Genomic DNA, 16,343 nt, shown 5'->3' with positions numbered 1-16,343 from the left:
GTGCCCTAATGTCTTATGGGAGTGTACTGTAGGTCATTCCAGTAATTCAAACCCTTCCTACAGCTCAATCTATCAAACAATGGGAAGCATACAGGGGCCTACAATTCATAGTAACATGCTTGTTTCCTCACTGCGTTGTATGAAATTTGTGGAAATTGAAATCAAAATGACAGTGAAGGTCTAGAGTTTCCCCAAGTCCGGCAGCAAGTTTGCCTCCGTGTCTCCTGGTATGTCTGTCTCGCAGTGTCTCCTTGCTCTGCTGTTGTATGTCATGTCTGTTTCGATTTGTACAGTCTCCTTATGACTCGTCCATAATGAAATGTCAGATGTCAGTCAAACTCTGCTTATTAACTCTATGAGGGCCAGGTGTGTGTATGACATCATAGGAAGTGACTGCTGCGATGAGGTGTTGCGTGCTACTACCTCCCGTCAGTCATCATCCTGGTTGTCACATATATTTGAATATCCAGGTTGATGTGACGTGGAGGGCAGTTACTCTAAACAGGATTTTTTTTAAAGCTACTGCCTGTGGTAAAAACTCTACCATGGTCCGGCTTGGCACGTTACATGCATTACCATAACATGAAGTAGAACCCCTGCAACTCTTCGCCAGGTTGTTGCTGTAAATTACAATGTGTTCTCAGTCAATTTATGAGGTTACAGTAAAATAAGGAATGAATAAATACAGTATTCCAAAAGCCCAATATGCAGTGAGCACATGAGATGGAAGGCAGGTAGCCTAGCGGTTACAGCGTTAGGTCAGTAACTGAAAGGTTGCAAGTTTGAATCCCCAGGCTGACTTGGTGAAAAACATGTTGCGCTGCTCTTAAGCAAGGCATTTAACCCTTATTGCACTTTGGTCGCTGTCAATAATAGCTGTGACTCCAGTGTCTCAGGGGAAGTGGGATATGTTAAAAACAAATGTCCATTTCACTCCACGCACTTGTACAGGTTATACAGTTGTACGCAAGTGAAACAGGACAAATATCAGCACCCCCTATTTGACTTGAACCTAAAACCTCATCTAGCCAAGTTGTAGCAATATGATTATAACAACTCTTTATGATTCTAGTACGAATAGGGCCTTGGATGGAACATTCGTGTTGATGTTTATTACCTTACACACATCCATGCACACAACCTGACCTCATCACTACATGTGCACTTTATCTGCAATTGCAAACGTTATTTTTAGAACTGATTTGGAGAAAAAAGCTGTCCCAGAATGCAAATTAATTATAAGAATGAGTACATAGACTATCACAAATGATTAGATGCCACAGAACAAGGTAAGGATAATTACTGCTTTTCCCCTTTTCCTTTTTTGTGTGTGTTTGTTTGTGTGTTTCGGCACGTCATACACGTTTAGCCTCGTAGGGATTTCATAAAGGCATGCCTGCAGCGTTAAAGTGTGCCTCCTCTACCAAATGCCTTGGAGCTGCCACATCCTGTATGTACACAGATGTGCTGAGGACAACAATCTCCAGTTGCGGAGGACGATCTATAGCCCATGGGAGTATTTCTCATGCCGATTGTGATACATAATCCAGGGTCACATTAGTAAGAGAATATATTGCGGGGTCACCCATACTGCCGTGGGGCTTCCAGGGGCATCCGCATACCCCAATTGTGATATCTCTTCCCCCGTTACACTGATTTGTCTGGCTTGGATGTAGGGCCTATGCAGAGCTGTCTCCCCTGCTACCATTCATAACCTGTAAGGTTATCGTCTGGATATTTAAATCTAGAGCTGCACGAGATGGAGGAGGATCGGTCGTGAGAAGAGACATGCATACTGTCAGCACGGATTGTTGAAATTGTGTATTGGTGCTACCTTGGATTGCCAAGCTGGAACGAACATGGGCACAGACATAGGGCGGCTGTGTGACAATTAGAGAAAAGCCTGTGATGGAAAGAGACAGAGACTCAAATCCAACCCCAGCATCCAGTTTTTATTTTTCCTATCTGTCTCACATTTACCCAAACACCAGAGAGAATACGGCAAGCTTTCACAAATGATTGTGGTTGAACAAACCTGGGATGTAACCTTTTTGTGTATCAGTGTAAGCTTGTTGTAATATAACATAAAGATTTTGAGGTTCTATTTCCTGGACTCTGTAATGGCCATAAGCTCAGACTGTGACAAATGTAACACCTTTTATAACTTCTAAGAAAATAGTTATTTCAGTGTTCAAATGTCAGTAGTCGACGCTGACTGCTGTCTTCTTGTTTCTCCTGCTGGCTCTAGCACTGGAAGGACTGGAGAGAGTATCAACCCCAGAGCTCCAGGCCTGCCTTGGTGTCCCAATAAGGGACTGACGTACCAACCTTCCCCCGCGCAGCAAGAACAACCCACGGCAAGAAGAAGCTGGTCCCTTCTTCTCACACACACGCGCACACACACACACACACACACACACACACACACACACACACACACACACACACACACACACACACACACACACACACACACACACACACACACACACACACACACACACACACATTTGCATATATGAGTTTGGGGGTGGGGGGCTAGATGAGAGGCCGACATGGTGGAAAGATGACATTTTTGTGGCATTTCAAGTCTTTCCCTTAACATTTGTGACAGGAGATTAGCATTGGTACATGCAGGGAGGAGTGTGAGCCTGGAGAAAGGAGAGAGCAGTAATACAGTTTCTCCGTTTCCTCGCTGCATGCCAGCCAGATGCTGTGGGACGCGCTGTGGGACACAGTACCAGCTCACAGTACCATTCCAGAGGGCATCTCTCATCCAACAACAGTCACTTAAGACTATTCATTAAGCTCTGAATTCCCTAACCCTCAGCCATGTCCCCTCAGAAAAAAGGAACCTTGGTGGAGGATTTTGATCATATAGCTTCTGATTGCCTTTATTGAAGATGCCCATTGGCCATGCAGGTTCTCCCTCCGTGATTTAGACAAATTCTTGGTGAAAACTATTGTGGCTGTGCTCTCACTATGCCCCTGAGGATGGTAATAGAGACTCCCATGTAGAGTTGTGAAGTACACGCAGTAAACATGGGTTTGAAATACAGACACAAATGTACGCACACACGCACATGTGTGTACACCTGACATGTGAGCAACATGGACTTGGGTTATTCCACGTCTAAGACACACATAATCACTCACACACACACACATGCACGCACGCACACACACACATCTGACCTGTGTTGTGTATAGCTTAGGCAGGGCTCACTTGCAGTTGTATGCAATGTTTCTTTCAGTCAGCAGGGAGCACTGTGGTTCTTTCAAAAAAATCTCCATCTGAGAGGTCCTCTATGATTAGACACAGAACATGGCCGTTTTAAGAGGCCAAAACTTTATCAAGCAGATTTAAGAGGAAGCTGTTGTGTGACTGGGCATCAACACACACCGGAACATTCTAATCATAATGGCTGACACAGTTATCTGACAGAAACCAATCATTGTAAATGCAAATCATTTATTTTTTCCCATACAACTCCTATTCTATGAGTGGTTACTTGACATTAAGTGTCCTATTTCACTACTTCAACTTCTTATAGGTTGATTTAGTATTCAGTTATATTGAATAAATATGGATTTTTCAGAAAAGCTTTGTCTCACGTTAGTGTTTTCTTCTGGACAGACATTGTTGTTCTGATCTTCTACAAGTGTGACTGATCTCAATTTCACTCTCTTCCTGATGGTGGCAATGGATTCACATTGTCTTTACAGTACCCTATACATGACTATGTTTTAGTAGATTACTGTACATATTACTGCGGTCAGTGTCCAGACCCCCTCTCTTACATAGGTGTTGGAGGTGAAGCCAGGCATGCTGCCTTTCTTTCTCCCCCCATCTCCATCTATCTCTATGTCTTTAGCCCATTACTTTGATTCACTACCTCTGGAGGTCAGAAGGGAAAGCACAGACACATGGCCTGTCTCTCCTATCGCTGTGTCCACTATATCCCTACTGAGGAGAGATCATTATAGCACACCGCAATAGAGAGCGAGAGAGAGCGAGAGAGAGAGTGAGCGAGAGAGAGCAAGAGAGAGAAAGAGAGAGAGAGAGAGAGAGAGAGAGAGAGAGAGAGAGAGAGAGAGAGAGAGAGCAGGGTTATTCCTATTCGGCTGTCCCCTACTCTCAGGCGATGGTCTGACTCTGGCTGACATGCCTCCAGCCCCCACCAGCCACCATGATCTATATGAGGCCATCTTTATTGGCAATTTCAGCCCAGGGACAGATGGGGCTGCAGCCATGATAAAATCCACCAGGCCTCACCTGTGACACAAACTGAAGGAAAAAGAAATAATGCATCCTCCATTATAGTGGTTATAGTGGAGCAATGTGGGGTGTATAGTGGATATTTAAGGCCAGCATGCCCAGCTGCTTACCTCTTGTATGGAGAGACACAAATATATGTTTTGTGGCATCTTTAGTAAGGATTCAGATGCATCATTCTGAGTTGGAGGATCATGTCTGACAAATCTCTATACAAATATACTGTGCTTTGGATTTTCTTTTTGGCTAGAATAGTTCATTATTAGCTTTTATTGTCCTTTGAAAACATGTCCAAGTTCAATACTATTCACATCCTGTGATTGCATTGCAGAGATGTCAATTGAGCGTGTTTGAATAAACTGGTAGCATCTGTGGATACTGTCTCTTCCCTCTAATCCACAGACACAGCAGTGTTCTTTAGGCCCACAAGGTGGTATTATACATTTACACCGGATTGTGTATTATTTACTTCAGATATACTTTTTGTATTGTATACAACCAGGAGTTATGATTATAAATGAAGAATAGCATTGTTATTATAACACCAATATGATACCTTTATTATAAAATACAATAATTGTCACAATTATTAATATAGAACACATTTGAATAAAAAACATTGCTTGATCATAAGAATCATTATTTTAATTGTATTATCACACACAAATGTAAGAATTGTAATTTTTCTGCATACTGTGTGGCATATCAAATGTACCCTGTTACATCTGCAGAATATTTTCCCATTTTTCAAAGTCTTAAAACACACAAGGCAAATCATTGGGAATTGGCATGACAACACTCTAGCTCTAAGTAGACTATATCCTCAGGCCATTCCAACACTCCTTGAATGAAAGACAGAAGCTTGCAAAGTGACGAATACCATGAAATAGCCCTGTAATGAACAATCAGTTTCATATAAGTCCCAGTTCAGACAGGCCACCACCATAAGCCCAATCCCGATATGTAGTCTTTAAATTGATTTGTACAGATCACACGTGTAGCCAGCTATTGATCAGGAACTGTTTTGATCCTATTTCAATGTGCACAAAGCTGAGCATATCATTATCTACACATACACTTGACTCCTTGTAATTCCCTCCTGTTTGAAGTGAAAACGTTCAAATGCTGTAGGCCTACATTGGAATTGATGGATGAAGACAGTGTAAGATAAAAACATATATTCCTGCATCATGACCACTGTAGTCAGGTGTCTAGGCTTAGTGAGTCAATGTGCAGTGATATGGTTGTGTGTGTGTGTGCAGTAAGTGTGCCAAAGGTCTGTGCCTCTCGACAACGCTCCTCAATGTTTGTCATGCGGCCGGCTTCACTCATCCTCTCCCAGCCTCCTCACATAGGTCCTTATTGACTTAAGCAAGTGGAGCAATTTTGACATTTAGGGGCCCAATTTGCTTAGTGGCAAAAAACAAAACAAAAGCGAGCACCGGCTGTGGAGAGAACGTAAACTGACAGAGATATACAAAAAGAGAGTTTATCAGGAGAATAATTAAATGATAGAAACAGACCCTATGATATAGGTTCTCTCCTGTTCCCATGACTGACTGGGCCGGTTGTTAGGGAAATGGTCAAGGCGGGTGGGTGTTATTTATCGCAGGGTGTGGTCAACATTTTGGACTGGTGATCGAGGTGTAGGCTGCGGTGTGTCTGTCATTGGAGCCTTCCTTTTAATCAAGCTAACATGAAGCTATCTGATGTGCTGGTAGTGGGTCTGTGTGCAGATACGGCTATACCCATCTACCTGCAGGGACCCCCGGGCGTCATCAGCACTCGCTGCTCCCGGGCACGTCCTCCGTCAAACCAAAGACATGGGAAGTCAAGTCACCATTTCTTTCCCTCCACCAACCCATAATCCATTTATCTTGAGATAACTTTGTCAGATTGTCAAGCAAACTCTCCGATGGGATCCAGGCCCATCGCCTATTAAAAAAGAATAAACGCCGGCTGCGCTGGCCACCACTCGCCGATACTCCCTCCGAGCATCCCCGTGACTGTATTACTGGGGCTCCTGTTTCTGCAGCCGCAGCCAGCCTACCCGGTAATCACGTTTCCCCTCCCTCTCACCTCCAAACAGACTTGTTTCATTGATTATATAAAGGGGATTGATTTTCCGTGACCAGATGTAACACTTGTAAAATGCATGTGTAATTGTATTGGGTGCTGTCCCCCTCTCTCCATCACTCAATCCCTTCTTTCCTCCTCCCAGCCCTCTGCTCTGTCTGCACCAGGATGGGATGGGAGAAAGAGATTCATATTTAAATCAGGGAGCTGTGGTGTTAATTTAGCAGCAGCAGCAGCGACTATCACGTGTATGTGTGTGTGAGTTTACTAGTTGCGATGCTTTGTGACACTCTGCCTACGCCGAGCCGTGCTGCGGTGCTATTCCAGGCCTGAGACCTAGGGTTCATGAATAATTTGCCACTGTTAATCTTGAGTGGTCTTGATTTATTCTGGGCCGCCTTTGAAGTCCAATATGCTGAGGGCTTTACGGAGAGGCTACGAAACAGCAGAGACTAACAACAGCAATAATGAGAACCATGTTCGTTCAAGTTAGACATGCAGATTTACTGAGTTCTGGTTGATGTACATTAGCATGACGATTCAATACATTGTCACAATTACAACACTGTTGATCATGATTATGAATTAAGTAATCAAACCAGGTCTCCTCATGTGTTGATGCCATGTCAACCACCCTATGAAGGAGAGTGGCAGGCAGGTAATCATAGAGAATACCATAAGACCCATCACAATCTCCAAGATGGCTGCTCGGCCATGTCATCTTTTCCTACCGTTCTCTGTGACACCCCAGTTGAGCAGGGCAATGACCCGTCACTAACGATACCCTCTTCATTTGCCCCTATCAAGTTCAATGTCATCTGTAGTGACCAAACGACCATGTACACATGTACATACCCCTACAGATGCCATATCGTAATTTGAGCCAGTTTCACACAGCAGGAAGATAATCCTGCAGCAACAGGAAATGTGAATTGTTATGTAGATTATAATATAGTTTTATTTAGGTGTTGATATATTTTTTTGTTAGGACAAATAAAGTCTGACATTTTAAAGTGGAAATTACAAACTTTAGAAGCCTTTTTAAACCTCGAATTCACTCCTGCTGTGCACAGGATGTTCATATGAAGATATGGCATCTGTAATTGTTTTTGTGTGTGTTATCTATCCTTGGCCTATACTGTAAGAAATAAATGGTGATAAACAGCCATTTTGACAAAGGTGGAAAGGTGGCCTGGGTTGGCTACACCCTCACCATCACTCCCTATCAGGGTCACTGTTGTGCTGTTGGGTGATAGAGTCTAGTCTCTGGTGCTCAGTTGTTGTTTTAGGTCCAATAGACCTGCAGGACACGAGGGCCAGTTGTTTGGGCTGGGGGCAGAACATTCACATTATTCTGAGGGGGAATTGGTCGTCACTCTGAATAGGATCAGGTCGAGTTTACCTGGGGAACTGGGGGGGAAATAAGTCTGGCTTGTTTGCTTGTTTACGGGAACCCATGTTGTGTTCCAAATGGCACCATGTTCCCTATATAGTGCACTACTTTTAACTAGAGCACAGGCTCTGGATATAAGGTATAGGGTGCCATTTGTTTCGGACAAAACCACAGACACCATAGCAATAGTTTTGGAACAATTCACTTTACGTGGATATGGAGGGTGGTGATGGAAACTGCTGGGAATTTGATTATGGATGATCCATACATTTTCCTTATGGTAAATGTTGTTGGTGGAGTGTCTACAGTGTGTGCTGAAATTCTGGTATAGGTGAAATACATGAGGATAATGTTCCTCCTCTCTCTTGTGAGCAGTTCAGCATCTGGTCTACTCATTCAGCTGTTCTGTACATTATTGTCAGGCACACTGGGGCCCAACTTAGCAGTTAACTTAATTACAGTAGATACTATATCGCTATGCAATACCAAGTCATATCCTCCTATATAAAAATTAAAACATGTCAAGCCATAGAGAGAGATGCAACATGGATTTTGAATAACTTTGGGGCTCTACGATTATCTCAATTTAAGCCCGGGGGACACAGAGCGAGTGAGTTTAAAAAACAAACCCATATGCATTTAGGTTTTCTCCCTCTATTAATTTCCTATCTGCATTATCCAATTAGTCTGAGGAACTGCAGCGATGTGCATCGCACGGACGGATACTCCACTTCCTGGAAACATTGAATCAGGACATCCTGTTCAGTCTGGACATTATGGTTGTCAGTCATCATTGAAAATATTGTATGTATTAGTTCTAATTATTGTCCTGCATACTGTAGTTTATACTTCCTGCAATGGTCTTAATGTCATTTAGCTGTTTACTTGTGGGTACGTCTAGTCTCAAAGGAAACGCTAAATTGTGTCTTATTTTTTGTATTTTATTTTATTTGATATGAGAAATATTCACACAGACACACACACACCATAATAGTCATATACATACTGTACCTAAAATAATTGATCCAACCTGACAATATTTAGCTCTCAGTGACTGTCTGTATTATACACATAAAACAGAGATACTGTATGTCCATCTCATGGTATCAATACATTTTTCGGGGCTTTGTTTTGATTGCTCAGACAGCACTGAGCGAGCTCTGAACCAGTGGATCTCCCTCGATCCAGTGCCACATTTCCAGACCCTCACCTTCCCGTCATGCTAATCCAACCCAGAAATAGAGTGAGTGGGGAGCCGGCCTGTCAGGTTTGTCTCGTCCCTGCTGCAATCTTGCTAACTATTCTACCCAGCGTCTCCAGTGGTAAACCTCACTGGCTGTACCAGTGCTGACAACCCACATAATTAATGGGCATGAATGCGGCACTACCTATGAGTGGATCTGACAGAAAGCCATACATACCTATGGCCCCCCTCTCCTTTCCTCTCCCCTACTCGGTGCACCGGTTCAGGGGCTCACTGGAGCGATGGGCTGCTACAGACCTACTGGCCCTAATTGATGCCCTCTTATTTTGGAGAGGGTGGGAGAGAGGGAGCGGAGGTTGGTTATCCATCCATTCATTTCTCTCGCTCTCTCTCTCTCTCTCGCTCTCTGTCTCTGTCCAGCGAGTCTTTCACCGACTTTGTTTGGACCTGCATATCAAAGCCTCTCGTTGCTGTAATGAGGACTTCTCTCCTCTCTGTGCTCCGCGTCACAGTTCTCTGGCCCGCTTTGAACACAGACCACTGGTCCCCTGACCACAGAGTTGCAGCCATCATGAGAAAGGGGGAAGGGAGGAGGGTTTTGGAGAAGAGGGCAAGGAGAAGGAGCTGATAGTAGGAACCTCCATTAGAGCAGGGTTATACCTCCTCCGCCATGTCATGTCATGTCGAGGGGGAGGTAGGATCTCTGAGGGCCTCACGCCCCACCCCTCTCGAGTTGCCACGTCGAACGACCCGGGCCCTAGCTGCCTGCCAGACAGAGTCGGCTGAGTGATTAGAGCAATTACTCGTCAAAGGTCTGTCAGGGCCAATCAAATCTGTCCCTCCTCCCATCAGTCGACAGGCGAGGGGGTGACCCAGACCTGCCTCGGCCGGGAACATTAGAGGAAGTTACACTCACTTCTCCTGCCAGTCCGGGCTGCCTGCCTGACGCTGTGCTCTCTGAGACGCGGGTGTAGACTGGGCTCTGTTTCTCATAGGCCCCTTAATGATCTGACTAAGACCCACCTCCGTTCACGGGGAGCCCGGTGGAATGGACCCCTTGAACTGGGGGAGACTGCCTGCCATTGTTTGTGTGTGTGGCCTCTTCATATCCATCACAGTGATTGCCCTGCGATTCCAGGCTGCCTGCCGTTTTCTCTCTCTCTTGATAGCTACCTACACACATAGCTAGCTAGAACAAAGTGTTAATAAGATAAATTCATTAAAAAGATTAAAAGCAATACAAATAAGTTATTTTTTCTCCTATCGTCCTGCAACTCCCCCACCTCATTTGTTGCGATTTGAGTTTAGTTGTTATTTTCCACGATGCGAGGTATGGCAGTGACAAGGGTGAGAGCACACTCTCCTCAGCTCTCTGTCTTTCCACCCTCTCTCTCTTTCCCTGTCTGTCTTCCTATTTCCTGTTTGACACCACCAAATGCAGCTGTGACACTGGGTAATGGCTTTTGGCAGCTTGTGATTATTTGAAGGAATGGGTTGCTCAGTGGACCCCTAGATGAGAGAATCCTGGGTCTCTCTACAGCTGCAGCCAAAACATTAGTGGAAATGCCATGATCCGCCTCTCCTGTGTGTGTGTGTGTGTGTGTGTGTGTGTGTGTGTGTGTGTGTGTGTGTGTGTGTGTGTGTGTGTGTGTGTGTGTGTGTTTATGTGTGTATGTGTGTTTTTGAGTGTGTATTGATTTTCTTGTGTTTTATATGAAGTGGGGTCCAAAATTATTGACACCCTTGATAAAGATGAGTAAAAATGTCTGTGTGCTAAAAAAAATGGGGAAATTATATTGTTTTATACTAATACAATTGCTTAGAGGAAGAGATTTTGTTGAACACGTAATAAAACTTGTTTTTAAAAAGATAGGGGTCAAAATGATTTGACCCCCCGTTTTCAGTACCTTTCCAAACCTCACCTTGCAAGGATAACAGCACTAAGCCTTTTTCTAAAGGTTTTATGAGATTGGAAAACACATTAGGAAATATTGTAGACCATTTCTTGAAACAGAATATTTCCAGAACCTTGATATCCTTTGTCTGCATGCCCCTTGTTCAATTCAAAACCATAGGTTTTTAATGGGTTCAGGTCCGGAGACAGATGACCATTGCAAAATGTTAATTTTGTGGGCAATTAACTATTTCTTTGTGGATTGTGATGTGTGCTTGGGGTTATTGACTTGATGGAAGACCAACTTGCAGCCAATTCTTAACCTGGTAGAAGTAACCAGGTTTTTGGCTAAAATGTCCTGGTACTTTGTAAAGTTCATCAACTTGCAGCCATTGACCTTAACAAGGGCCCCAGGACCAGTGGAAGCAAAATAGCTCCATAACATCAAAGATGCTCCACCATTTTATATAGTAGGTATGGTGTTCTTTTCTGTATAATGCGTTCTCATTTCGATGCCAAACCCTTCACTGATGTGTGTGGCTAAAGAGCGCTATTTTCATGTCATCTGGCCATAGCACCGGTTCCAATCCAATTGCTAATGCCGTACAGCAAACTCCTGGTATTTTCATTTGTAGGATAAAATGAAAATAGAGCTCTTTGGCCACACACACCACTAGGTACACCAGTAGGTACACCAGTAGGTGCACCAGTAGGTACACCACTAGGTACATCAGTAGGTACACCACTAGGTACACCACTAGGTACATCAGTAGGTACACCAGTAGGTTCACCACTAGGTACATCAGTAGGTACACCACTAAGTACACCACTAGGTACATCAGTAGGTACACCACTAGGTACACCAGTAGGTACACCACTAGGTACATCAGTAGGTACACCACTAGGTACATCAGTAGGTACACCAGTAGGTACACCACTAGGTACATCAGTAGGTACACCACTAGGTACACCACTAGGTACATCAGTAGGTACACCAGTAGGTTCACCACTAGGTACATCAGTAGGTACACCACTAAGTACACCACTAGGTACATCAGTAGGTACACCACTAGGTACACCAGTAGGTACACCACTAGGTACACCAGTAGGTACACCACTAGGTACATCAGTAGGTACACCACTAGGTACACCACTAGGTACACCAGTAGGTAAACCACTAGATACACCAGTAGGTAAACCACTAGGTACACCAGTAGGTAAACCACTAGGTACAGCAGTAGGTACACCAGTAGGTAAACCACTTGATACACCAGTAGGTACACTGCTACGTACACTAGTAGGTACACCAGTATGAACACCAGTAGATACACCAGTAGGTAAACCACTAGGTACACCAGTAGGTAAACCACTAGGTACAGCAGTAGGTACACCAGTAGGTAAACCACTTGATACACCAGTAGGTACACTGCTACGTACACTAGTAGGTACACCAGTAGGTACACCAGGAGGTAAACCACTAGGTATACCGGTAGGTAGACCAGTAGGTACTCTGCTAGGTACACCACTAGGTAAAATACTAGGTACACCAGTAGGTGCATAGTATGTACAACAGTAGATAAACCACTTGGTACACCACTGGGTATACCAGTAGGTACACTGGTGGGTACATAAGTAGGTAAACCACTTGGTTCACCACAAGGTACGCCACTAGGTACACCAGTATGTACACCAGTAGGTACACCACTTGGTATACCACTAGGTACACCAGTAAGTACACCAGTAGGTACACACTAGGTACACTAGTAGGTACACCACTAGGTACACCAGTAGGTACGCCAATATGTAAACCACTAGGTACACCAGTAGGTACACCAGTAGGTACACTGGTGGGTACACCAGTAGGTACACCAGTAGGAAAACCACAAGGTACACCAGTATGTACACCAGTAGGTACACACTAGATACACCCGTAGGTACATAGTATGTACACCAGTAGGTAAACCACTTGGTACACCACTAGGTACACCACTAGATACACCCGTAGGTACACCACTAGGTACACCACTAGATACACCACTAGATACACCCGTAGGTACATAGTATGTACACCAGTAGGTAAACCACTTGGTACACCACTAGGTACACCACTAGATACACCCGTAGGTACACCACTAGGTACACCACTAGATACACCACTAGATACACCCGTAGGTACATAGTATGTACACCAGTAGGTAAACCACTTGGTACACCATAAGGTACACCAGTATGTACACCAGTAGGTACACACTAGGTAAACCAAGTAGGTACACCACTAGGTACGCCAGTAGGTACCCCAGTAGGTACACCACTAGGTACACCGGTAGGTACACCAGTAGGTAAACCACTTGGTACACCACTAGGTACACCACTAGATACACCACTAGATACACCCGTAGGTACATAGTATGTACACCAGTAGGTAAACCACTTGGTACACCACTAGGTACACCACTAGATACACCCGTAGGTACACCACTAGGTACACCACTAGATACACCCGTAGGTACATAGTATGTACACCAGTAGGTACACCAGTAGGTAGACTGGTGGGTACACTAGTAGGTACACCAGTAGGTACACCAGTAGGTACACTGGTGGGTACACCAGTAGGAACATCAGTAGGTAAACCACTTGGTACACCACTAGGTACACCACTAGGTACACCCATAGGTACATAGTATGTACACCAGTAGGTAAACCACTTGGTACACCAGTTGTTACACCAGTAGGTACACTGGTGGGTACACCAGTAGGTACACCAGTAGGTACGTCACTAGTTACGCCAGTAAGTACACCAGTAGGTACCCCAGTAGGTAAACGACTTGGTACACCACTAGGTACACCACTAGTTACACCGGTAGGTAAACCACTTGGTACACCACTTGGTACACCACTAGGTACACCAGTCAGTCCACCAGTAGGTACACACTAGGTAGACCACTAGGTACACCGGTAGGTTCACCAGTAGGTACACTGCTAGGTTCACCAGTAGGTACACCAGTAGGTACACCACTAGGTACACCAGTAAGTACACCAGTAGGTACACTGCTAGGTTCACCAGTAGGTACACCAGTAGGTACACCAGCAGGTAAACCACTAGGTACACCACTAGGTACACCACTAAGTACACCACTAGGTACATCAGTAGGTACACCACTAGGTACACCAGTAGGTACACCACTAGGTACATCAGTAGGTACACCACTAGGTACATCAGTAGGTACACCAGTAGGTACACCACTAGGTACATCAGTAGGTACACCAGTAGGTTCACCACTAGGTACATCAGTAGGTACACCACTAAGTACACCACTAGGTACATCAGTAGGTACACCACTAGGTACACCAGTAGGTACACCACTAGGTACACCAGTAGGTACACCACTAGGTACATCAGTAGGTACACCACTAGGTACACCACTAGGTACACCAGTAGGTAAACCACTAGATACACCAGTAGGTAAACCACTAGGTACAGCAGTAGGTACACCAGTAGGTAAACCACTTGATACACCAGTAGGTACACTGCTACGTACACTAGTAGGTACACCAGTATGAACACCAGTAGATACACCAGTAGGTAAACCACTAGGTACACCAGTAGGTAAACCACTAGGTACAGCAGTAGGTACACCAGTAGGTTCACCACTAGGTACATCAGTAGGTACACCACTAAGTACACCAGTAGGTACACCACTAGGTACACCAGTAGGTACACCACTAGGTACATCAGTAGGTACACCACTAGGTACACCACTAGGTACACCAGTAGGTAAACCACTAGATACACCAGTAGGTAAACCACTAGGTACACCAGTAGGTAAACCACTAGGTACAGCAGTAGGTACACCAGTAGGTAAACCACTTGATACACCAGTAGGTACACTGCTACGTACACTAGTAGGTACACCAGTATGAACACCAGTAGATACACCAGTAGGTAAACCACTAGGTACACCAGTAGGTAAACCACTAGGTACAGCAGTAGGTACACCAGTAGGTAAACCACTTGATACACCAGTAGGTACACTGCTACGTACACTAGTAGGTACACCAGTAGGTACACCAGTAGGTACACCAGGAGGTAAACCACTAGGTATACCGGTAGGTAGACCAGTAGGTACACTGCTAGGTACACCACTAGGTAAAATACTAGGTACACCAGTAGGTGCATAGTATGTACAACAGTAGATAAACCACTTGGTACACCACTGGGTATACCAGTAGGTACACTGGTGGGTACATAAGTAGGTAAACCACTTGGTTCACCACAAGGTACGCCACTAGGTACACCAGTATGTACACCAGTAGGTACACCACTTGGTATACCACTAGGTACACCAGTAAGTACACCAGTAGGTACACACTAGGTACACTAGTAGGTACACCACTAGGTACACCAGTAGGTACGCCAATATGTAAACCACTAGGTACACCAGTAGGTACACCAGTAGGTACACTGGTGGGTACACCAGTAGGTACACCAGTAGGAAAACCACAAGGTACACCAGTATGTACACCAGTAGGTACACACTAGATACACCCGTAGGTACATAGTATGTACACCAGTAGGTAAACCACTTGGTACACCACTAGGTACACCACTAGATACACCCGTAGGTACACCACTAGGTACACCACTAGATACACCACTAGATACACCCGTAGGTACATAGTATGTACACCAGTAGGTAAACCACTTGGTACACCAGTAGGTACACCAGTAGGTACACCATAAGGTAAACCACTTGGTACACCATAAGGTACACCAGTATGTACACCAGTAGGTACACACTAGGTAAACCAAGTAGGTACACCACTAGGTACGCCAGTAGATACCCCAGTAGGTACACCACTAGGTACACCGGTAGGTACACCAGTAGGTAAACCACTTGGTACACCACTAGGTACACCACTAGATACACCCGTAGGTACACCACTAGGTACACCACTAGATACACCCGTAGGTACATAGTATGTACACCAGTAGGTACACCAGTAGGTACACTGGTGGGTACACTAGTAGGTACACCAGTAGGTACACCAGTAGGTACACCAGTAGGAACACCAGTAGGTAAACCACTTGGTACACCACTAGGTACACCACTAGGTACACCCATAGGTACATAGTATGTACACCAGTAGGTAAACCACTTGGTACACCAGTTGTTACACCAGTAGGTACACTGGTGGGTACACCAGTAGGTACACCAGTAGGTACGTCACTAGTTACGCCAGTAAGTACACCAGTAGGTACCCCAGTAGGTAAACGACTTGGTACACCACTAGGTACACCACTAGTTACACTGGTAGGTAAACCACTTGGTACACCACTTGGTACACCACTAGGTACACCAGTCAGTCCACCAGTAGGTACACACTAGGTAGACCACTAGGTACACCGGTAGGTTCACCAGTAGGTACACTGCTAGGTTCACCAGTAGGTACACCAGTAGGTACACCAGTAGGTACACCACTAGGTACACCAGTAAGTACA

General features: G+C 44.8%; 1 protein-coding gene across 1 annotated transcript; it reads right to left on the bottom strand.

Moving 5' to 3' along the window:
* Positions 1 to 13,739: 13,739 nt before the first annotated feature.
* Positions 13,740 to 15,020, bottom strand: LOC135572056 (NADH-ubiquinone oxidoreductase chain 4-like). The gene has a single exon (XM_065019061.1). It carries the CDS (start codon positions 15,018 to 15,020, stop codon positions 13,740 to 13,742), a length of 1,281 nt encoding a protein of 426 aa, XP_064875133.1.
* Positions 15,021 to 16,343: the final 1,323 nt, after the last annotated feature.

The sequence above is a fragment of the Oncorhynchus nerka genome, linkage group LG6, assembly GCF_034236695.1.
Source record: "Oncorhynchus nerka isolate Pitt River linkage group LG6, Oner_Uvic_2.0, whole genome shotgun sequence".
Classification (NCBI taxonomy): Eukaryota; Metazoa; Chordata; class Actinopteri; order Salmoniformes; family Salmonidae; genus Oncorhynchus; species Oncorhynchus nerka.
This window is presented reverse-complemented; position numbering and strand designations above follow the sequence as displayed.